The following is a 24,426-nucleotide window of genomic DNA, read 5'->3' as shown; positions in this document are numbered from 1 at the left end:
GGCTTCAATGATGCAGCCATTAAGTGTAGAACAAGGCAAATTAGTTGTGCTTATTAATTAAATTTGTTACTGGAGAATTATTACTAACAATAACATTTTTTTTTCTTTGTTAGTAGAACACTAGGAATAACAGAAAAGGAAATTGTTCTCACAGTGTGAGCTAGTATGTAAGACTAAAGCATTTGACACTATATGAATCTTTACTAAATGAATCTTTGGCAAGACACCTTTTTTTTTCTTCTGGAGGGAAAATATCCATTGACCATAAATGAAGAGCTGATAGGGAGAATTCCAGATTCCCCAGAAGCAAGGAATTGGCTTGTTTCTACAGCTGTTAAGAGGGATAACGGGATAACAATAGTCCCATTCTTTCTCTCCTACTAAGAGAGTCTGAGGGCTGAGAGAAACAAGGTGATAGAGGCTGGGTTACTGCATTATTTAAAATATTCACTTTTGAACAGTTAAGGGTAAACTCATACAATACTGATACTTTGAGAATCTGTTCTCTGCTATACTGAATCTTAGTACTTTTTACAAGCAAGAAGCACCTTTTATCTGCTTGCATATACGTTGGAAGACTTTGAAATACATAAACATGCAAGGGGAATCTGTACAGCAGTAGCTACTAAGCCAAGAGAGTTGTTCATATTAGCTTAGGGATATAGCTATAAGATAACAATTCCCTCTTAGTAACAATAGCTAAAATCTCAATGTTAGTGAAACCTTTCTAATACATGGCAATGACACTATTTAAAATCAATAGGAATTTCAGCCTGTTCACAGGGGGAAAATAGGTTGTAATAAATCAAGCTTGTAAAACTGGAGCAGTTGCAAACACCCAACGCTTATCATTTTGCAATAATTCTCCTGGTATTGTCTTTCAGCAACTGGGGGAAAAAAAAATATTTTTCTGCTTTATTTTACTATGGCAAGTAGAAAAGATAGAGTAAAAAGAAATAGTGGAGAGAATGAAAGATTAAAACCCTTCCCCAGTGTTTATCCTTTAAAGGAATCTAGATTAATCTGAACCCAGATAAATAATATGCTGTCTGCATTGGCTGGAATAAAGAAACTGAAAAAATAAAACACCAACATTGTGAAATTAAGGAAGAAAAAGTGAAAAATTAAGATGAATTCACTAAAGACAATCATAGAAAAAGACATCCTAAAAACAGTACCTGGACTGCATTTGTTCTTCACTTCTGATCTCTGGGTTTGAATATCTGACCACTTTGTTAGGCCGCCTGTTGGATACACTGCCATACTTTGCATGAACAATTATTGGCTCTTGAGGGAGGGAGAATCCTTTCACAAAACTGAGTGAGCTAGAAGTTACCTTATTTAATTAGAAAGCCTCATAGGTGGGAGCCTTTTGAACTCACCAATTAGAGATGAAATATTGCCTTCTAATTTTGCCTAGCTTCATACCGTAATACATAAATAGCAATAGCCCCAGGGTTTAAAGAGATTGCATATAAACTCTCTGTTCTGAAATCTTTAAAAACGGTTTACCATTCCCAAGTTTTTTTTTAAAAAAAAAGCAGCCTCAAGCTAAGGTGGGATACAGTTTTATGAAGCAGAGGCTTTGTTGATACTGTAGCATAAGAAAGTTTTATCAAGAAGATGCATTAGAATCAGCTTTGAAGTGACTAAAAAGAAGAAAATCAGAGATCACTGGGTGATTACAGTGGATTGATATATATGCAATTTAAGCACCTGCAATTGCCCGTAATCGATACATATTATTCTACCTGGCAGGGTGTGGGTTAAAGGAGTGTTAAGTAGAATATAATCTTCTCACCACTTAAATATCCAGAAAGATCTATGTTACATTCTGAACCCTCTTCTTGGTTGAGAGGCCTTTCTACCTGCAAGTCCCTTAAAACTGTAAATGTTGTATGTGGTCATCATTTCATTGGCAATGGGATCTAATACTCAGGGTGGTTGCCTAGCCTGCAGGAGAACCGAGTTCTGTTCCCAAATATGTGTTCTCTCATTTGTGCAAAACACTTCAACTCTCCAAGCTTCTGTTCCTCCTCACACAAATCAACAAGCATTTACTTCTTTGTTTTCCTTGCAAAGGAAAAACTGCTTTTACTGCTCCTGTACTTGGCAAAGTGAGGCAGTTTCTTGGGCAGTGACTTCAGTCCTACACAATGCAAGAGCTGACGTTTTGAAAAGAGCAGGGCAATGGGAAAACTTGTTGGTATGTGCAGGCTCTAGCTTCTGCTTATTTTTGTGATAAAGCTCCACCCAAGATTAGAGCCTGGTGCGTACAGAGGCAGTCTGCACTGAAGATTTTATGTGATAGTCAAACGGTGGATGAAAGGAGAAGTATACTATTTCTATTTTATACATGGGGACTGAGGCACAGAGATACTATGCTTTGCTCAGAGCTTACAGGAAGTCTGTGGCAGAGCCAAGAACTGAACTGAGATCAGTCATAACCGCAAGTCTGGCCTTCCTCTAAGTGCTGTTGGCTTTGTCTTGCTGGTCATGTGAGCTGAACTGGCTCCATAAATATTGCTTCCAGTGCTCTCTATCTCTGTGTTCTCTATGTGAGCCTGTTTTTCTTCAGAAACCTAGGAGTGAAACCTACAAATGACAGATAACAGTGACATCTGTGGAAAATGTTGGATTTAAATGAATATAATGAGATAAAAATTTAAGCATAACTTCTTATTGAAATTATGGGGAATTCCATCTAGAAATTTATTACATGATCTGACCTTTATATTTTTAACCTGTCTTAAATATATTATATGGCAGTCTTTGAAATTGTCACAGAATTGTCATATCCATTCCTACTAGAAAATGAAGAGATGCCATTGAAAATGGTCTCCATAAAATCTGTAAAAGCCAGTAGGCAATGACTTCTGTAAAGCATGTGGATTAAAAGTCAGTGATTGTGCTGACATCCTTGGCTTCAGTCCAGAATTAATGAGCAATAATGGCACAGACCATAATTAAGTATCATCTGAAGATTTTTTTTTTGTGTGTCCTTTGGTAAGTGTTGCTATTTTGCCTTTGGAAGAAAAGACTTTAAAATACTTCTTGGTTTCTTTTGCGATATTTAAAACAGCACCAGCACCAGTTCATTCCTACACCCCTGCCAGCACTGAGCCTGCAAGTCGCCCTCCCTGGGTAACAGATGACTCCTTTTCCCAGAAATTTGCACCTGGAAAAACCACCACCACTGTCACAAAGCACATCCTACCAAGAGGTGCTCCAGTACCATCTCCTGCCTCAACTTCTGCTTACCCATCTCCAGTTTCAACCTCTTCCCAGGCTCCTGGGATAGCCCGGGCAGCAATTCAGAGGGCTGAGCGTTTTCCAGCCAGCAGCCGAACTCCTCTCTGTGGGCACTGTAACAGCATAATTCGGTAAGGTCGTGAGGTTTTGAAGAGGGATGAAGCAGAAAAAATATCAGAGAGACTGGTTAGTGCACATTAATACAGAGTACCAGAGCCTAAGACTCAGTTAAATTACCCAGCAGGGATGCCTGTTGTCTGCTTCATTAATTTAACATTTCCAGAGCTCATTTTGCTATTGTGTAGTTCACTTTTTATCACTGCAAAGTTATACATGCTAATTGTTTGTTTCTTGGATGCTGTGGCAAATCACTGTTTGTTTTTAAAACAAATTTCTGGTCTTAAGGAACCACTTGAAGGAGGTATGCACAACTTCTTTGGGAGAGTTGAGGGGGTTGGGGGGAGGATTATGGAGAGAAAAAGAAGGAGACATCATTTTGGAACAGCAGCCAAATGTAATTGTTGCTTTTGTGTCTGGACAAAGATAATGCCTACACTCTATTACCAGTGATTCATAGCATGCCTCTCCCAGCTCCTCTCCCAGTTCATTCTGCTGGACCAGTGCCCATTGTTACCCTGTGGACTGCTAACCAACTTTAAGTAATCCACGTTTGATGACAGTCTCCCCACCAAAAGAAGCTAGTGTGGTGATGTGGAACTGCTGATTATTGCCCTTTATATATTCTGAAATTGAAAGACTCCAGTAATAATCACTGTATCTAATTACAATCAAGAGTAAATCACCAAAAAAAATTGAATGTATCTTCCATATAATCAAACAACAAGTTGTCATCTGGTAGCCTGACATTTCTAGAACATGCCGCGTGCAATGCTCTCTCAAAGAAGACAGGAGACTTTAGGAGCTATTGTGAGCTGTGACTGTGTAGATTTGGAAATTTGCCTGCTTTTTTATGCTTTCAAGTAGTAGCATTATCTTCTGTGTTACAACCCTTGGCCTTTGCCTGTTATCTTTGCAGCTGGTTACAAAGACTACTTATAGCTATGCAGATATGAGAACGATTGATGATTTTTCCAGCAGTTGTCTGTATATATATCACTAAACAATAATGAAATATTTTAACCGATTGGCGAAGTGTTTGAGTAATGATCTTGGAAAAAGACCATTTCTGCTGAGGTTTCTGTATCTTATTTTAATATGCACCTTCATGGTTCAAGTAGAATGCTTGTTGTACATGTATATGGTGTCTAACAAAGTGGGTTTGTAATCTGGGTAATTCAGTCTTTTTGCAATACAAATAAACCAATTACAATTGTTTACAGGGGTCCTTTCCTGGTAGCTATGGGTCGCTCTTGGCACCCAGAAGAATTCAATTGCGCTTACTGCAAGACATCCTTGGCTGATGTGTGCTTTGTGGAAGAGCAGAATCGTGTGTACTGTGAGCGCTGTTACGAACAGTTCTTTGCACCAACCTGTGCCAGATGCCACACTAAGATCATGGGGGTAAGAGAACAAGCTTAACCCTTTCTCCAATTGCATGGTTCACTGAAATAGTTTAGACTGTAAGCAATGAATGTAGATATTTAATTATTTCCTGCTTTTTAATAATTATTTTCCAGCTTGTTGATTATTTCAGAATGTGAAACATATTATTTTATAATAATTTTTATCTATCTAAAATCTTGGATATTTCTGTACCTTATTCAACTCATAGACAGAATATGTAATCCAATTACCATCTCACTGAGTGTAAAATAAGATCACTTTCTGGATAGTTCTTTGCTATCCAATACACACTACATTACTTTTATCTATCTTTTCCTTATATTTATAGTAAGAGACTTGAACTGGGGTTTGAGGTTTTTTTTCTGATACAAGACTTGGTCTAAATTTCAATGGAGAAGTCAGTGATTTTGGGAAGAGGTCCACTGTTCTTCGAGCACCTCACTGTTAGCTAGCAAGACAGCCACCAAGAGGAATTCTGATGACTTCTTATAGTTAAGAAAACACAAAATAAATACAAAGACCTGAATTCCAGAAAGGCAAAAATAGATGCCACTTTTGTCTTAATGTACGCATGCTTAGGTACAAATAAATTTGCTCTTTGTATACCTTAGATAGTGATGAGGTTGGAATACCGTAAGATAATTTTAGCAGTGTACTTATGCATGCAGTTATAGTGAATATAGGCCATGATTTTCTTAAATGAGGAAGCAAGGAGTACCGCACTGGTTTTTCACTGCTTAGCTGTCACCTTTTGACATCTGTGTAAATGTTGGCATTGACAGACTAGATGCTTTTCTCTGCAATTGCCAATTAGGGATGGCAGCATCAGACATCTATGGTGAAGCTCTGGCTCCAATGAAGTCTTGTTTGCTACTGCAGCAGTAGGAGTAATTTTACAGCAGAGTACTGACTTAACTTACCTAATTAATGCTGGCACAAATTAGTTCCCCATTATGGATTTTCATCAGGAAAATAGCAAAGATGCCAGCTGCCTCTATTTATATTAACAAGATTCCTCAATCTGTTTTTTTGCTGCTTAGCTCAGTGAGGTTCATAAATGGATCCAAACCTATTTATCAGTGATAGTTGTTTTGCAAACAGTAACAGAAGTTAATGAATCTCAAATGGTGATTCTCTAATGAGATATATGGCAAACATAAATTAGACTATTTTGTCTATTCAGTAGATTGAAAGCATGGAAGAGGACTTCAATCCCTTTTGTCATAGTCAATGGAGATTAAAAATAATCTTTAAAAAAGAATCAGAGTCTACGTATATAATTGGAGGCAACATAAAATAGGATCTAGATTGTCAGCTGGTGTAAATCAATGCTGTTTCATTGAAGTTAACAAAGTTAAATTAATTTATAACAGTTACACAGCTGGCCCTTTGAAATCTGGACTGTTTGACAGAGATACTTGTGCCCAAGATGACGTTCAACAGTGTAAGACTGACAAATTAGCAGATAACCACGCATCAGAGCTCAGTACAGCAGCTTTGAACTTGGAAGACTTCTGTATGAAAAGATAAGAATGAAGCAGTAGATCGCTCCATACTGGATAAAAGAAGGAAGCTGATAAAATCTGAATACTCAGTTCAAGAGAACATCAGTTGCACACAATTTGGTTTTTTGTGATGAACACATGGCCTAGCAATAGACACGCACATGCATTTTAACTAATCACATAAGTTAAAATCTAAGAACATTTTTTTTTTTTAGATTTTAACATTGATTTGTGAAGCGTTCTTCTGAGAAGCTTGAAGAAATTAGTACATAATCTAAGTTGCTTTGAAACATCAGACTTAAATCAGTTATCCCCTGCATGCATTTCTTGGTCTTAGAAAGTTATTCTTTAAAATTGATTTAACAAATCGTATTCTTGCATTGAAGAGTTCATACTAGTCATGTCAAAACAAAGGAGAAAATAATAAGAACCTATGTGCAGAATCTCTCCTGCAACAGTGACTGGGCATGTTGATACAAACAGCTGGCTGAACTATGTTGTTTCATTTTGGCAAATACATTGTTCCAGGAAGTTTGCAGTCCTGTTTCCTCTTTCTTTCCAAATAAGCCAAATTTCCGTCATACTTCATTCTTTTGAGGAGGGGAAATGGCTAATACAGAAGGGAAAAATTTATAACATTTCTGCCTAGTATTTTTCTCCAGTATGTAGTTGCAGGGCATGCTATTCTGCTGGAAATTTTTGTTTGTTTGTTTTACAGGAAGTGATGCATGCCCTAAGACAGACTTGGCACACAACCTGCTTTGTCTGTGCTGCTTGTAAGATGCCATTTGGGAATAGCCTCTTTCACATGGAGGATGGAGAACCTTACTGTGAGAAAGGTATGGCAAACTGGACAGTTCTGCTCAGTCATCACAGGCTTCATGTTGTATGGAAGCAACGTAAGCATAAAAGTGCTGATGAACAAAATAAAATCGGTTACCCATCCAGCATGGATTTTGTTTCCACTCTCCACATATGCAAGTGTTTCCCTCTCTGTATTTTTCTCCACTTTACTTGATAGACTGGCAGAGCACTGTTTTTTGCCTCTATGTCCCAGAATGCCTTACCTCATTTCTCTCCCTTACATATTATAATACTTACCTTCCATTTCTTTCCCTGCACTTTTTTCCCTGTCCCCCTCCCTTCCCTGGTAAGCTATGCTCACTAGAAATCTACACATTATGAAGTGAAAACTTATTTTAGGGTTCTAGTAGCACTTCTATACAGTATGTGTGGGTTGCTTCCCACATTCTCTCTACTAAATGGCTTGAATTAAGACCTCCTCTGATGCTGCTACCTTACCCTAAAACTGATCAGCCAACATATATGAAAAGGTAGCTCTGCTCAGATGTGCAACACATTCTAGTGCAGTTTTTGCTTTCTGACTGCTGCAACAAATGAACTGCTTCTTGCCTACTAAGAAAGGGAAAGGCCAAGTTTTCCCAAACTGTGGAAAGGGTAATATGGTTTAATAAATGGTGCTTGCCATGCAAATGAGGTGCCTGACAAGGTCAGGAAGCGGGTTAAGGTTTAAATGGTATTCCCTCTGTAAGCCCTCCTTTGTCCATTTGACGAGCTTCTGGCCTCCTTCTCTCTGGAGATTGCTTCCTTATGGTTGCACAAATAAAATTTTAGAAATCAGAGTAACTCTTAGTGAAGAATGAAAACCATACAGCATGTCTGACTTAGCACCTACCCTTTAAAATTGGAGGTTTCGCCATAATCTCTAATGACTCTCTCTAATTCCATATACCTTTAGAATTTCTGTGAATCTTTCTCAATGTCAAGTCTTTCCAAATTGCACTTGATATTAAAAGTAAAGATGTATTAACCAGCCAGTATGCAGTTTGCATAATATTACCTCTTCATGCAGAGAGAACATAAATCCAGCCATGGAAACTTAAACTATGCTTCTATACCACCCTTAAGGTAACATTCACCAGCCATTAGTGTTTTGTATTACCATATTTGTCCTTATAAATAGCTTCCACATACATAATAATTTAAAAGATAATTTAAAGATAATTTAAAACTAATGTGCGAAACATAACTTCAAATTTTGTGAATGTTTTGTTTGTTTTCTATGTTTGTGATGACAACTGCCATGCTGACGTGTTTTACACTGAGTTTGTATTTAAATAATGAAATAAAAGAAGCAAATTTCAGTGTGAGTGTTTCAATTAATGCAGTAGGAAACTCTGAGCAAAAACAATCCAAAAATTCATCCTCTGGAAACTTTCTATTTCTCTTGGATTTAATACGATCAGGTTAAGAGTTTGTTCTAAGTTTGGATTTTTTGTTTTATTTTAGATTATATTGCTTTGTTCAGCACAAAATGCCATGGCTGTGATTTTCCTGTTGAAGCTGGAGATAAATTCATTGAAGCTCTTGGACACACTTGGCATGATACCTGCTTCATTTGTGCTGTAGGTTCTATATCAAATACTATCTAATTTCTTTATACTCATAAATTGTGAAGTAACATCAGAAAGCAGGAATGACTAACATATGCCTAAGGATGCAGAGGGATTGAATTTCATTTTTTACTTGCAGATGGAGAAGGATGGGAGTAATTTATCTTCTCCTCTGTAAACTTTTCCTAGAATTATTAAATTTGACTATCACAAGTGAGTGCTTTCTAATAAAATATCCCATTTTAGAGAGTACATACAGTAATACATAGCACTATTGCTGTTATTCTTTCCAATGTTTACCAAATAAACCAGGATTTAAAATAAATTAACACCATACTGAATAGTATAGCCATAATCTTACTCATAAAGCAGCACAGTTTGTATTTCCATGCAGAATGCTTGTTGAAACTTGCAAAAAGGAGTCTGTTTAGAGAGAATGAATAGTAATTAGCATAGAAGTTAGTCAAACTCATCAATCTGTGGTGTGTGTACAGCTATATAGCGTGGCCGTATTCCCACACTCTGCACACAAAGTAGTGAAATCCATATGATAAACAGTACTTTTCATATGGTTCTAATACAGCTGTGCTGCTCTACAACACATTATTCCTAATATAATAATATCTAGAACCTCTAAGTAGCTAAAAATAGTTCATTGGCCACACTAAAAATGACAGTGACAATTTCTAATGTTTGTTGAACTCTAAAATTTAAGTTTAAATGTAGAAAGTATAGAAATGTTTATAAATATCTAAAGCTGAACTGGTCTTTCAAGGGTGCATGGAAGTGAGTGACGCAAAAGTGTCCTGTGAAAATGGAAGTCTTTTTGAAATTCTATCATAGAAAGGAATACTAAGACAGAAAGTTTCCTGCTAATAGTCACTATATGTCTATATGACTACTAGTCACTTAAAAAAGACACTTTCTCTGAATATTTCACGTTCTTTCTGCTTGTTTGTTTGACTGCATTATTATGTATTTATTTAAATTAGTGACCCAATTTTCTGTGGAGGTGACACTTCTGTTAATGCAGTTCTCACAGTGTTTTTTGACAGGAGCTAACTTTATTTCTTTCAGTGGGTTAAGTCAATTGCAAATAAACACGACTCTTAATTTCTAATATGCTGTCCTCTATGCTTTCACATGATTTTTCCTTCCACTTGCAGTAGCACATCACTTATGTTATGGCTCACTGTTCTTAAGCCTGCCATAAGCATTAGGACAATGTTTATTCTTATTCCTAGATTCTGTTGTACTGACTTTCTTAAGTGGTTCTGGTCCCTTCTGACCCTGCAAGTGGTGTTGCACTACCCTGTGTAGACGTCTGTACAATTCCAGGGCAGTTTAAGCTGATCTAAACCTGGGCTGCTCTGTCTCAGCCATGCATTCTCATATGCTTTGTTATGTCAACACTGGCACTTACGCAGCCATGCAGAGAACTCTATGGGTTGAAAAATAACCTGGTAAGAATAAGTAATTAGTTTTCAATGATACTGGCTGTCTGAATGACTCACTCTGTGATCACATAAGCATCCATACCAAGACAAAGTAATAACAGGAATGAGTATCTAATGGCACCATGGCAGGATGGTACCCCTGGGACCATGGCACCTAATCAGAGCTTTTGTAAAATCATACGTTACAAGGATCAGAATCTAGGTCTGAGCTAGCTGCCTGTGCTCAAGTGTGCCACTATCCTTTGACAGTCTACACAAGCACTGCTGGGATATACCAAAGCTGCCTAGGGGATCAGGTACCCAGAATTCATTTTAATGGAAACAAGTGAACGTAGTGGGTAGTAGTGGCAGGAAAGTACAAGAGAGGAAAGCTGATGCAAACAAGAGCCTAACCTCACCATCGACTAGGAAAAGCAGGCATGCACTTTGATCCAGGAAGTCAGATGCGCTTCTGCCAAAGAAAAGTGTGGGCAGAAGAGAAGTACAGTTGAAATTGATAATCATATCTTTATCTCTCTCTTTTAATGATACCTGATTGTATTTATTATTAATTCTAGGTATGCCATGTGAATTTGGAAGGTCAGCCATTCTACTCCAAGAAGGATAAGCCGCTGTGCAAGAAGCATGCCCATGCCATCAATGTTTAAAAGAAGAGTTGGTAGCCAGTAATGCTGGGGAAAAATGCGTGACTAACTGAGCAATTACAAAGTTGATAACCATGGCTACTGTTTCTCTTGGTATAAGCTAGGAAGTTGATACTTCTGAAGCTTAACTTTAACCATTTTCATAAAAGCAGAACATGCTTTTGCAAGATTCATACAAAAAAAAACAGCTGAATGAACAGTCAAAAACAAATGAACTAGTCCATTATTAGAGCAGCAGTTAGGGGAAATATTGAAATTAACTAAAAACTGTAATATAAAAAGTAATGCACAAATACAGTTTCAAATTAACTACCCACAGCAGTTTTACTGCTTAGACCATACACTAGTGTTTAAGAACAACTGGAAAAGTCCTTTTGTAATAAGTCCTTTTCTTTCATAACAAGAATGAGTAAGTGCCACATGTACAATAATCTGTAGAACCAAAGGCCATAACTTTCAAAGGGAAATAAATAGATTGGGGTTTCCTCTATGAAAAGTGAGTGGTATTCCGTTATGTTGTGGTGCTACCTCATAGCATCAAATATTTCAGATTCTTCCCAAATAAAAAGTCTGCCTTGAATCCATATGTAACTGGGAAGCCTAGGAGACAATCTGTAACTTAGTTTGACAATACAGTGGAAAGAGAATTAACTCCTTCCATAACCCAGTAAGACTGAAAAAAGCACGTTGGGTCAACCTTGCTAGTGCACTTGGCTTATAGATGCACAGTAGATTAGTTCACTTTCAAATCATAATGGAAAAGGACAACTGGCTTTCTCCAAGTTGCTCTTCCATTGAATGGAATAGAGCTGGCTGGAAAAGTCAGCTTTTAATTTAAAACCAGTTTTCCTTTCCTCTTGTGGAAAAAAAAAAAAAACAAAACCAAAAATCTCAAAGTCGCATTGATTTCTAATTCCCATTGATATCAGTGGAAGGTAGGAATCTACATCTGTACCTTCACATTGATGAACACAGAAGACACATGTCCATCTAGCACAGCAAGGAAGTGGGAGATGGCTTGCAGAAGCTCCCTACTTTATCCCACGGAGTTAGGAAAAGGACGTCATCTTTCTCCCCCCATAGTAAATTAACATTAATTATAAATTCATAAGGCAGCATAATAACACAGGTACATACTCTTTATTACTTTTGTTAGTTTAAATGCACACATCCTGAATTGTAGTAGTATTTGCATTTGCCATTGTAAAACATTAGATAGGCTCCAACAATTAGGATAATCATACAGTGATCTTCTCTAATATTTTAAGAACAACTGTCCAGTTGTTCAATTGGTTACATATAAGACTTTTTTTTTTTTTTTGCAGAAGAGCAATACTTGTAGTACTGATAATACTTTTGCATTTTTAATTTTAAATATCAATAACTTTTGTATTGGAGACAGCACTTCTGTGCTGATCGCTATTCAAGTTTTATTAATTTGTTTAAGTGAGAATTATGAGGTGTGTGTTGACAGCTTGCAGTACTGACAGTTTTGAATTAGTATTTCTGAGGCTGAGGATGTATTCTGTGGGCCACATTCTGGTGCCATCTGCACCCTATTTTACCCTGTATTTGAGTAACAAGGAATGACATAGCATTGTCTGCCTTTTCCCTCCTATGGTTAATGCCCATTTTAAGAAAATTGGTGTGTCTTTTGAAGGATGAAAAACTATCCAAAGCTTGGGGAAGGAAGAAGTTTGAAGTTCTAGTATAAAGTTAAGTTAGCTGCAGGCAGTCTGTATCTTGGACAAAAATAACACCCTAAACTGCCTGTGGCAGTTTTGACATGTATGACCTGTATTCATTAGGTATCTTAGTTCACACTGATCTTAGCAGTGACCTGCTCTGAGTGCTACAGCGTCCGATTTTTATATTCATTAATAATTCTAAAACACTAGTACATTACATGCAAAGTCTTTTTTTTTTTTCAGTCAGTGCTGGGCTGGTGTGAATATGGTTCCCTTGATTACAAAAATCCAAAAGTCTGGCTCTTACTGTTCTCTAGAGGAATAGATTGTAATCATGGAAGTTAAATATTTTTTCACTCATGTTTGACTTCATAAATACCTTTTCATAACTGTGAGACAATTCTAGGTTTCCTTTTAATTTTTGAATGTCATTCAACAAAATTTGTGTTTATTATTCTCTGTTATTTAAGAGAATTCATATCAGCATATTATATACTAAGACTGCACTGAAGATGTGCTTCAGGCAGAGTTCTGTGTTTCCCACTGACTGGGACTAGTCTCTTACTGCCCACATCAAAACAGGGAGTCAGATTCCTTGGAAGGACACAAAATGCTAGGGCTTCTGGTGCCTCAGGAGAATTTCATTAGGTCTTTCACCTCTAATCTATGTGTGTGTGTATGTGTGTGTCTCCCTCTCCACCTCCCCCCTCAATGTCCCTAAAAGCTCCCTCTTCACTGGCAGTATGAAGGATAAAGCATTTTTAGGAGATGGCCAGACATAGAGGGTTGCAGCTTAGGCTGCCTCACAGTCTGTGAGGAGATGGTGGTAGGTAGCACAACTGGGGCTGTCTCCTCTTCAGATTCACAAGGGAGCCCAGATTGCCAGCTGACATGGCCCAGCTCAGCCTGCAAGTTGCTGAGGTGGACAGGGGTGTGGGAAACAGGAGTTTTGGTGTGGGCAGGGGAAGGGAGGCTTGGATCAGAGAAGGGAGAGCACCTGCAGCAGCCAGAATGTAGGGGCTCGGTGGGCCTCTGGTCTAGTGTGAAAAGGTGAGGCACTGAGGAGATGGGAAGCCCTTACAGAAGCTGGGGTTGGAGGAGGGGAAATAGCTAGGTAAGGCCAGTTTCACCAAGTTGACATGTTAGATAGTTGGGGTGGGGCAGAGGAAGGAAGGGGGGAATAGACAGCATGACTCACTACAGTCTGGGAAAGGGCTTGAAGCAAGAAATTAGGGTACAAGGAGCTCACAATAGACCAGAGAGATAATATGAATATGTATAGAAGGGGCAAGCAAGGAGGATACAGGATCCAATCTGGTAAATTTGAAGTCAGTACTGCAGCAATGCAGTGAATGCAATGTATGTAAGCATAGCTGAGCTAGCTTGTGGAGTGGCAATAGCGAAAATGCAGCAGCACAGACTTCAGTGGAAGCCGTACTAGCTTGAGTGTCCTGAAAATTTCCTTTTCAGTGGGAGCCATACTAACTTGAGAGAGTCCTGAAAATTTCTTTGGACAGATAACCTGCACTGTAACACATGCCCTGACTCCAGCTGGTGTCTGAGCAAGTGAGATTAAAGCTAGTTTACATATCACTATATAAGGTACAGTGATATCTCTGAATGAGGAACAGAGATACCCTGAGGATTATCATGTAATAAATTTCCTGTTTTGACTTGTGCTGCTTCATAATGTGGTCCAAAAATAGGGAATCCACTTACCCGCCCTTGATATCTGTATTAAGATAGAATTTTTGCACATATCTGAACCAGAAATTTGTGAATAATAATGTAGTATTTTAACTTTCATGAGGGTAGAATACAACATAACTGCTGATACTGTTCTGCCACATGTCACCATCGTGATATGGAGGGGGGAAAAGATGCACAGAGAAATATATATTTAATTCAGAATAGGGCCCTTCAACTATCACTGAACATAAACACTGTACAAAAATATGCAAGATGAATAATGTGTACCTGTTTATGTTTTATGTCTTGTAATCAATGCCTGGGACAAGTCCTAAGTTCCACTAAATATTTCTTTTCGTTCTAATTAAGGTGGGGTTCTACATAATAAAACAAAGATACTGTACCTCTGAATGATCAAATAAAAATACTAATCTTTTACGTAATTAAAAAGTGTTCTTTGACTTTTCAGTCAAAGACTTCAAAAATTATCTTAATGATTTTTCTCTTTTGCTATTCTTTTTGCAGAGCAGAGTAAATTAAATGTTTCCAAAGATAACTGCTTTTATCATCTGGAAAAAAAACCCCACTCTTATGACTTCTTTTTTTATAAAAGTTAGTTTTTACTATATTGGATTTACACTTTACACATTTCTAAAATTAATTCAAAACAAAGAAAAATATTTTACTTTGGTCCTTCAGTGGTCAGTACTTTGGGTGAAATGTTTTGTTAAAGATTATTTGTATTTATATTTAATAATGTGAATGTCCACAGCACTGAACACACTCATTAGTGTCTAATGCTGGGCACGTTAATGTTTATTTGCAATACTTGTCTCCTGGTAGCATATATTAATTTGTTTAGTATTTATAAACATCAGAATTTGAAACTGAGTGATTTCTTGCCTGCAGTGATCATTTTAGAAGCTTAGGTTTTATAATATATTGACATGTTGACTTGATGCCACAAGTGCCCTTGCTTTTAGATACATATTTTTTCCTAAGTTCCTAGCTATTTCAGAAACAGAATGTAGTGTGGTTTATGAGGTGTGAGTAAATACCTTGCATGGATTATCTGTGCCAACATGAATAAAACAGTCTAGTAATAAAAGCAATATGAAAATACAGTTAAAGCTTTATGATTTGGGCATATTTATTAAAATGACATGTGAACAGCTGACAGCTTTCAGCCATGTAATACTGATAAGAAAGCATACACAAGCTTGTACTCTCTACTTCAGACCTGAAAATAAAAATTAAAAGCATTGGTTTCAACTTTATTGTATATAAATCTTGAATGTTTTATTAACCAAATAATGCTGTTTCAAACAAACAAATGTTAGTATGCTTAAAAGATGTAGTGTACTAAGAGTACATGTTGTAACGTAGCAAGACTTGTACAGTCACAGACGTTATTGTGTCAACAAATACTGTTTATAGTAACTTTATAAGGAATGGGTAAATTCTGTCTTGGGTTACATCGATGCATCTGAGAACACAGTTTGATTGCCTAAGTTCAGGTGAGTGTTCTTCCATTTCTTAGCAGAAGTGACTTTAAATAATGTACAAAACGTTTTAAGCGTCCTTGTTGAGCTTTAGTGCCAAGAAATACTTCCAAATGAAATGATAACTTCATATAACAGTGTGGCTTATAAAAAAAGCCATTTTGTGCATTCCTAATACACACCTCTCAGGAATGCAGGATTTTTTAAAGTTACAACTGATTATATTAAACCTAATTAAGAAGTTACATGATAAATGGACAGACTTGGCTTTAGATAGCATTACAAAGTGCAGCATCAGAAATCACAGCTTCGTGCACTTTGATTTTATTTTACAGCCCTATTTTCTGTTTACAATGTGCATAAGGAAAAACACAATTCAAAAGAATGAACAGAACATATGCAATTTTCTGTCAGTTCAAAATTGCTGCTTTTCAGAGTGTCTGTTCTGACCTTTAACCTTTGCACAAGAGAGTGGTTCCTAAACTGTGCACTGTGATCCCTGGAGAGTTCAGTTGTTGGAAATGGGAGCAATGGAGGCACAAGCATAGCACTATGCCAGCTAAAAGGGTGCAAAAAGTGAATAGAGCAAAGTTCACTAGAAAAGGACATGGTGCAAAATAGCTTGACAAGTGTTGCATTAAGAGATTCTTAATAGAAGAGAGCTTATCACTTGCTCTGTAGAAAATGGTGATTTCAAAACTATAGGCTTTGGCATTGTTTCCCCTTTCCGCCCCCCTCAATTATGAATCTTAAATTCAGCCAGTTTCTGTTGATTAAGAAAGGAAGGAATGTGTGAATAAGATTGCAGAAACTATTCTTGAATACACAATGAAATGCTTTGTTCTCCCAGCCAAATGAGAGTTATGGATGAGGTTCAGATTATATTCAGGCATAAATTCTGTGCTGTATGCCTATAAAACATGCCCTTAGATAGCTGTTAAAAATACAGTTCTTCCTCCTCTTAGGAAGATTACATCAAAAGAAAACAGTAACAAATGTGTGTTGTACTAATAAGGACTGTCAGACTGAGTCACAAGACTTTTCTGTGTAATAAGGACAAGCAGAATGAATTTTTTTCAAACGAAAGTAAACTTTTGAACAAAACATGTTTTCCCTTTAAAAATTTCCAGATTTTAACTGTTAAGGAATAATAAATTAGTATGCATGAAGTATCATTTATAAATCTGTCTCCATTACAAAAGCATTTTCTAATCTTACTATTTTTAGAATTCAGATTCTTTTCATTAATGACAAAGATGTTACGGAAATTCTTCTGCTTCTGCTTAGTTTTACTATATGTAGTGTTACTGAAAAAGAGTTGATGCCTTTCTGAAACTGAATTAATGATTTATTTTTTCTTTTAACTAGAAGATATAGTTAAAAATACAACTTTGAATTGAATAAATTAATGACCCTTCCAGTGCTTGTGGAATAAATACTGCTTGCTAAAGAAAGCTAGGAAACTTGCTGTTCTTCTAGAATGTTTTATTCTTATGGTGCATTAAAGATGATGTTTTGTATTTTTCAGAAGCTTAAGAAATATCTATAGCCATAATTAAGGTGCTCATTTCAGAACAAAAGAATGATTTACAGGATTTTAATTATTTTAAAATCTAATCATATGTAGACTGGAAAATAATGTTGGGATCAAGGTTTAGTTTGATTTAAAGAAATCTTAATATTGATAAATGCAGGCATTCCCATATGCACATATGGAACATGTATGTGGATTAAACACTTAGAACTGAGGCTCTGATTTCCTTTAAGTGGATGTGTTTCACTCCTGCAGTATTTGAGCCTAAATTGTTGTCATATAATCCATTTACTGTAGATAGTATAACAATGTATTAAACTGAGTGCACCTAGAGACCTAGTTTCTGTTATCAGTTAGGTATTTGTGCTTTATGAGGTAACATCTCTAGACTTCCGATAGCACAGGAAATGTGGGAGCAGAAAGAAGGGCGTGCTTTCCAAAATGTGACTTCATATAAAAAAAAATATGAATTCAGGAATAAAAATTTTATTTGTGCATTATAAACAAAGACCAAATATAGTCTTTCACAACCAAATGTTCCTCTGCAGTATCCAATGCCACTGCATGTTCCGTGGCCCATTTTATTCCTGGAAATTTTTCCCTGTACTGATTCTGAGGACACCACAAATTTTCCTATGACTCCTGCACATGCGGAAGCCTGACTGGAGTTACTGTTACACGATTTTAAGCTATCCAACAATGTGGGTTAAAAAGTAATACAGTGCACTGTGCTGCTACTGTGAGTGTATTCAGTCAGCCTACTGCATCCTGGAAATACTAGATTCGCTGAGATTTACTGTGGATGCACAATAGATACGACACTAATCTGAAGTTTCTGCTTTACTGCATGTATGCTACACAGCATCTATGCTACACCGCACATACTGCTGGCCAAAAAAAATCCTTGCAAGAAATGTGATAGTGCTAGCCAGAGAGAGTCAGGTCATACTGCATCAAATTTAGCATACCTGAATCTAAACTGTGTTGTTATGAAATAATGACAGAGCATAGTTATTCTTTGAGACTGTATTTCCAGTGCTAGCTGCTGCAGCAAAAGGAGAACAGGGCTGTATTTTATGTGGATGATGATTTTCTGTCATCTGTATTATGTAAATCAGTTTCTGGAATGGGAGCTCTTCTGAGTTACTATTCAGTTTGTTGTGACACCAGCTAGACTGAATTCAAACTTGCAAAGATTTCAATTCACTTGCCAGAATGTGAGCTCACATTGAAGGACTCTACATTTCCCCCATGTCTCTTACTCAACTTCGTGTTACACACCTTATAACGGATTGGAAAGAGTCTGGTATTGTTAATTACACCTAGGGACACAACCACAGGCTTTTAGGTTAGGAGGAGCATCCTAAGAGATTAAATTCATAGTAGTAAATACATTGTTATCCAGTAAATACAAAGTTATCCACTTTATATAGACTTACATGGCTGGTGGCTGTTGGAGACTTCATTGATTTCCTAAGCAGTCACAGAAGCTGCTCTCCTTTCACAAGTTCTCTAAAAACAAAGAGTCAGTGTTATTAACAGGTAGATATCAAGGTCTGGGGGCAGTGTATATCCTTAGGGTCCAGATTTGCACTGTTTAGTAGAACCTCAAACAGTTTTTGCTCCTATGCAATTCTCATAAAAAAAAAATGAAAGCATGCATAAGAGAAATAATGAGCTACTACTCCTCCCTAACTCTAGGTAAGAATCCTCATCCTCCTTCAGCGTAGGGAAATTTGCTGGCACAGAAAGGTATAAATTACATCTCTGTGTGCCAGCTTCAGAGAACCTGGGCACAAATACTTAAGCTGAGATTTTACTCATTCCTTTAAAAGGCAGTGATCTCTGCTTTCTCTGATCTCATAGCATTAAAAAAAATAGAATAATATTTAAGTCAAAGGATAGTTAAGTGCTTATTTTAGACTTTCATTATTAAGTACAGCTACTTAAAAGTGAACAATTGCTATCAAAGATGGCATGTGTGAGAGTAGTAAAATGAGATTAAAATGTAGGAGAGTGAAAAAGGAAAGAAAGAGTAGCTTGTAGTATAACAATTAACCACTCTTCCTTTATTCATAGCTGGATAGTTCATTGTAACTGAATTAATGGTGAAATATTCAGTAATAGGCCTTGGTAAGGAAACAGGAGCAGTGTATCAGGATATCCTTTTTCCGCCCCAGAGTACCAATACTTTCAATTTTATATACAACGGAAGTAATTAATTGTAACACAAAGAAGCACAGCTGTGTTTCCTGATGGTCACACATGCAATAGCTACTATTGTTTAGTATGTTGAGTATGTACACCGAAAACTGTTCAACTGCTTTGAACATTTTATATTTTGGGGATTTAATTTCCATTAGTAGCTTTTGAATTTATAGTGGAATTTTAATATGCTATTATCTTAGATCCAATCCTGCATCCCTAATCAGGTAATTTTTTGCTGATGCCAGTGGGAGTTTAAACTGAATTAGGTATAGCTGCCAAATCTGGAGATTTGCAGATGCAGGCAAATTTCTCATTGGAAGCAAAGGAAGTTATAGAGTATTTGTCAGGATTTGCTTTTAGTTGTACGTGTTTCTTTAACTTGTTCCAGTATATAGTCAAGTATCTTACAGACTAAGGGAGAAAAGCTTTATTGCTATGCCTTTAACTTCATTGCATATTTTCAGACATATTAGCTGACTGCTGTGACTGAAATACAAGCATATCCTTTTCTTATTATTAATTTAGTAGACCTATATTATTTTGGTTTTGCTAGCATATGAAAAAAGATGAGAATGAGAGTGTTTTGCCGCATTTGTTCTTATTTAACAGCAATGCATTCAGGGTTAAAGATATGTTTAGACTGAGAAAAAAATTAAGGATTTGATTAATTGAAATAATTTGGTTCATTTGTTTTGTATAGGATTCAGATCTGTTTCATTCTAACAAGCTTGGAAGAACATAGCTTTTCAGTCTCATAAATGTCTGTGTAAATCTCTACACTACCCACTACAGCTGCCAGAAACACATCCACTTAAATCCACGCCTCTGGAGGACAAAGCTGTTACACACACCAAGATAGAAATTTTCTGTATTGAAAAGAATTCTCCTTGTTTAACAACAGGTTTAAAAAACATTTCCTCTTTCAGCAGTAGTTCAGTTTCTGTTGCTGAAAAGGATCATTATCAAGACGGGAATTCTTGGTTACAAAGGCTTGAGGGGATGAAGCCTCAGCATCAGTAGGAGAAATGTTAATACAGTGTGGTTTTGGATCTTAGGATTATTCAAACTTGTAAAAGAAACTAACAAATACCTCTTATAATAAAAGGTGGAGGAACACAAACATATCTTAGATACATGCACTCTCAGAGAGAAGCTAATGTTTAAAACGTTCTTGTAGATCATTCAGCACTGCAGACTGATAGTTAATTCAGAATATAAATTTTAAAATCAACACTAGAGTCTAACTCTAAATACTAATCTTGTCAGAGCAAATGAAGACTTTCAGGATTTTATTTGCATGCATCTCGGGGAAAACATATTACTAATTCTCCAAACAAACTGATGTGAGTGAAGCCTCTGCTGAGCCTACAAACATTTTATTTTTCTGCATAAGACTTTTAATGTTTTTACTACCAAACATTGGCTTTAAGAAAAACAAAATAATTCAAAATGTTTCTTTGTATTTATAAGGAGAGTTGTCTCGGGGTTTATTATGGCCTGGTGAAAAGACTGCAATATGGTTTTTGTACCTGGGAATCCCTAAAACCAGAAACATACAGCTCAACTAGGTACAGGAAAAAGAAACAGAAAAAGCAACAGAAAGTTTGATTCTTGACTGTCAAAATGTCTACTGGAGCGCTTGTAACATCAGGCAAAGTGCTCCCATTACTACAGCCTTCTGCAAGATGCAATTGAGTTCCCTGCTACACGGCTCAGGGAGGAATCAGTTCACACCCTGCAGCAGCTGCCTAAGGCGCATGACAGGTATAGCCATTATGTTCTCCTGTCCACCTGCAGAAGGCCAGAAGTAACCCCGAAATAGACAAAGTGCTTAAGCTGTGGGAACCGTTTCCTGTTTCCTTGTGCCTGTGCTCTGCACATTGAGCTGTTATTCTTCGGAATATCTTCACAGTGCTCTCCACTGCTGCACTCTGCTCAGTCCCACGTCACACTTAGGCTGAAGGTTTCCAGGGCTTGCAGTGCTGATCAATACTTTTGCCTATTTACTATCAGAATTTTTTTAAAAACACCTTTCTTCACAGATTTGATTCTGCCTTCTTGATTCAATTATGCTTACATTTTAAACACTTAATAGAATCCATGACATTTCTAAGTAACAGACAGCTGAATAAATTTATAATCAAAAGAATGTGCTTTCAAGTAAAATAATTCTGAAAAAAAAAAAAAGACAAAGCCAAATTCACATCATTTTAAGTGAAAAAACTGTGTCCCTGGCTGAAGGGTAATATTCTTTTAATATGTAACATGGAATATTTATTTTTGTAACAGTAACAGAGAAGTACTCATCTAATTGCAAACAGTTTTCAGAAATATATTTGGACCACAGATTTAAGACATATGAATTCCAGAGACTGAAGGGAAGAAGGATCTACAAAGATGAAGTCCTATCATGTGGATGACCTTCTCCCTATATATACCTCTTTGTTCTTAAAGATCTTTTGATATTTAAGATTTGCAGTTCCCAAGGGATTCTGAGAACTAACAAGAAATTCCTGGAGAGGAAATGATGAAGAAAACAGCTAGAAGACTAACCAATTCATTATTTTTTTTTAAATACAGCTCTGTTCGTCACGACAGTCAGTCTTGAACTGCTTCTTCTGTATGTCATGTTAGACTTCCAATCCCATCCTGACCAAATGTTGAATGAACATGCATTTCTTTTCAGATTTTCAGACTACAGAATCTTTGAGTGTTACTCAATTAACAAAATAAATACTTCGTGTTACCAAAACTTGATGTGCCTGAGTTTTTGCAGATTCCTAAAACCTTCACCAGGTGAGATGTCCTTTACTGATAACTAGCTCACTGGAACCCTGTGTCTTTCTGAGTGCCTATCACCTACAGTGTTCACCTTCTGGTTTAAATAAGTATCTCTACCTATCCTGCAAGGTAAAAAAGCAAAACAAATCAGGTTGGATTCTTCTTGGTTTACTTGACAAAAAATCTTAGGTTAGATTTCCACAAGTTACTATCCTTTGGAGAAATACAATTGGGTTCTTCGGGCAGCACATAAAGAAAACTCTTCCATCATCTGGTTGAACATCTCATGCCAGGATTGGTCTACAATCCCCTTCCCACACATGGACTGCTGTATGACTGTAAATAAGGAATTTTAGTCTACTCACATTGTTTTCATACTTCTTTTGTAAATGTGTATGTTTCTAAAATAATAGTTTATACCTGCATGAAACTGGAAACACAGTGGAAGTGCTGCACTGTTTTGAAAGACACCAGTACTTTTCATGGGATGTTTCATCAGACATCCATCGCAATCCGAATTCTTTTTAAGGTTGTTATGATTCATCAGTTTAGATCAACATTCAGTTCTGTCTCCTGCAGCCCTAATATTATTATAAGGTTGTTTACTTTTACTAACTTTATTCTGTGATTAAGATGAGTATTTATACAGTGCTCATTTATGCATAGAATAGGCATATTGGCCACAGCAACACAAACTTCATCCTCAGCAACACTATTTCTGGCCTGACAGGGACTATTACTTGAGGTATCTTCAGTGCCCGAGTGCTTTGAAAAGCACTAGCTGAGACAGCAACTTCTGCGATGTGCAAATTTACCCATCAGAAATTGGATTAAAATAGTTGATCCATTTCACACAAGGGATCAAACAAATTTCAAGGCTAATGGCTTTTGCTAAATTCACGCATACTGGATTTAAATCAATATCCAATGTCTGAAAAGCACAGGACTGTATTACCACTCAGATTATTACTTAAAGAGATGCTAGCTCTAACAGCTTTGGTTCTGGTTGGGAGCACATACACGCATGTTGCATTCTTCTTCCATATCGAGTGTCTATTCTGTTGCTATAATCTGATAGCAGACAGAGTGGAAGAACAGCAGACTCATATTTTCCTTTGAAATTATAAACATAAGCATACAAGTTCTGTATTGCTTGGCATGAAAGCTGTGATTTTGTCTTTCTTGCAGGCTGTCTTTGTTTTGGACACTGACAGATTTTTCTGGATGATGGTCATTGGAAAAAATTTTCTAAAAGTCTAGTACGACAAGACCTGTATTTTTACATGCCTATCACCATAGTACCCGGCCACCTACACTTACTAGGTGTGCCTTTAACCGCCTACATTTTAAAGGAGTCTGTGAAGTTGATAGATTTGAAATTATACTTCCTCTTTTGTGTTGCTATATAGAATAGCATGCAAAGTAAGCATTTGCCTAATGATCCGTGGGTATAATGCATGTGAACGACATTGCAGAACCAGTGCTCTCATCTTGCATTCAGAGGTGACAACTCTGGAGAGGAGCACCCAACATTTGCAAGTTCTTTCTGATACTAGCATGCAAAAACGGAGCTAGGCCCTGGAGAAGTCAACAAAATAAGCAAGCTCATGTTTCCCACAAAATCTGCACATGTGGCTATTTGGTACCAATAAGTGAGATTGCTTCCCATTTGGTTACTCTCTAGAAACAGCTTATCTGGGTGGGCATCTTGAAACTAGCAATTACTGGTGTGTCCTGAAGGCCTAAAGGGTGTTTTGGTCTGCAGCAAAGCAAAGCTGAGTAGGTTTGTCTGAACCATCTGATCTTCATTTCCCGCTATAGTTGGCTTTGTGTACAAAGTTCTTGATGCAGAATAACCAAGTGACAGGACAAGTGAAAGGGAAGACCATGTCAACAACACAATGGCTGCCACTTTGTTGAGCAAAGGATTAAAAAAGCAGCCCAGGTGGGAACTGTGCCGTCTCCTTGTCATATGACATACAGTCATTAAAGCTCCTGCGCTGCTGCTGGGAGACATCACTTGAAGACAGACAGACAAATTATTACTTTGCTAATTTGTCCTAATGACGAGGAGCTTGGAAATGCAATGCAAATCATGGCCTTCAGCAACCTTATCAGTGAGCGAACGAGCTCATTGCAGAAGTTGTAATGTAACTGGGCTTATTTATTTAGAGACACAGGAAATAGAAAAAGGCAAACAAACAATTCTGTCCTTTGCAATGGAGCCC

The 24,426-nt window shown here is 37.0% G+C and overlaps 1 protein-coding gene and 1 long non-coding RNA gene across 3 annotated transcripts in view; one reads left to right on the top strand and one right to left on the bottom strand.

Moving 5' to 3' along the window:
* The window catches only part of LDB3 (LIM domain binding 3), a 128,470-nt gene extending 113,025 nt beyond the window's left edge, over window positions 1-15,445 (top strand). Inside the window, exons 14-18 of the mRNA XM_086752172.1 lie at window positions 3,083-3,383; window positions 4,593-4,773; window positions 7,000-7,120; window positions 8,592-8,707; window positions 10,710-15,445. Coding sequence (XP_086608298.1) covers window positions 3,083-3,383; window positions 4,593-4,773; window positions 7,000-7,120; window positions 8,592-8,707; window positions 10,710-10,799 — 809 coding nt within the window. The 3' untranslated portion in view covers window positions 10,800-15,445. The remainder of the gene's footprint in view (window positions 1-3,082; window positions 3,384-4,592; window positions 4,774-6,999; window positions 7,121-8,591; window positions 8,708-10,709) is intronic.
* Window positions 1-24,426, bottom strand: part of LOC147600042 (uncharacterized) — a 45,851-nt gene that overhangs the window by 20,188 nt on the left and 1,237 nt on the right. For both annotated transcript variants that reach the window (XR_015259062.1, XR_015259061.1), the window contains exon 2: window positions 18,649-18,721. This is a non-coding gene — a long non-coding RNA (uncharacterized LOC147600042). The remainder of the gene's footprint in view (window positions 1-18,648; window positions 18,722-24,426) is intronic.

The sequence above is a fragment of the Chlamydotis macqueenii genome, chromosome 7 (genome assembly GCF_036417535.1).
Source record: "Chlamydotis macqueenii isolate bChlMac1 chromosome 7, bChlMac1.mat, whole genome shotgun sequence".
NCBI lineage: Eukaryota > Metazoa > Chordata > Aves > Otidiformes > Otididae > Chlamydotis > Chlamydotis macqueenii.
This window is presented reverse-complemented; position numbering and strand designations above follow the sequence as displayed.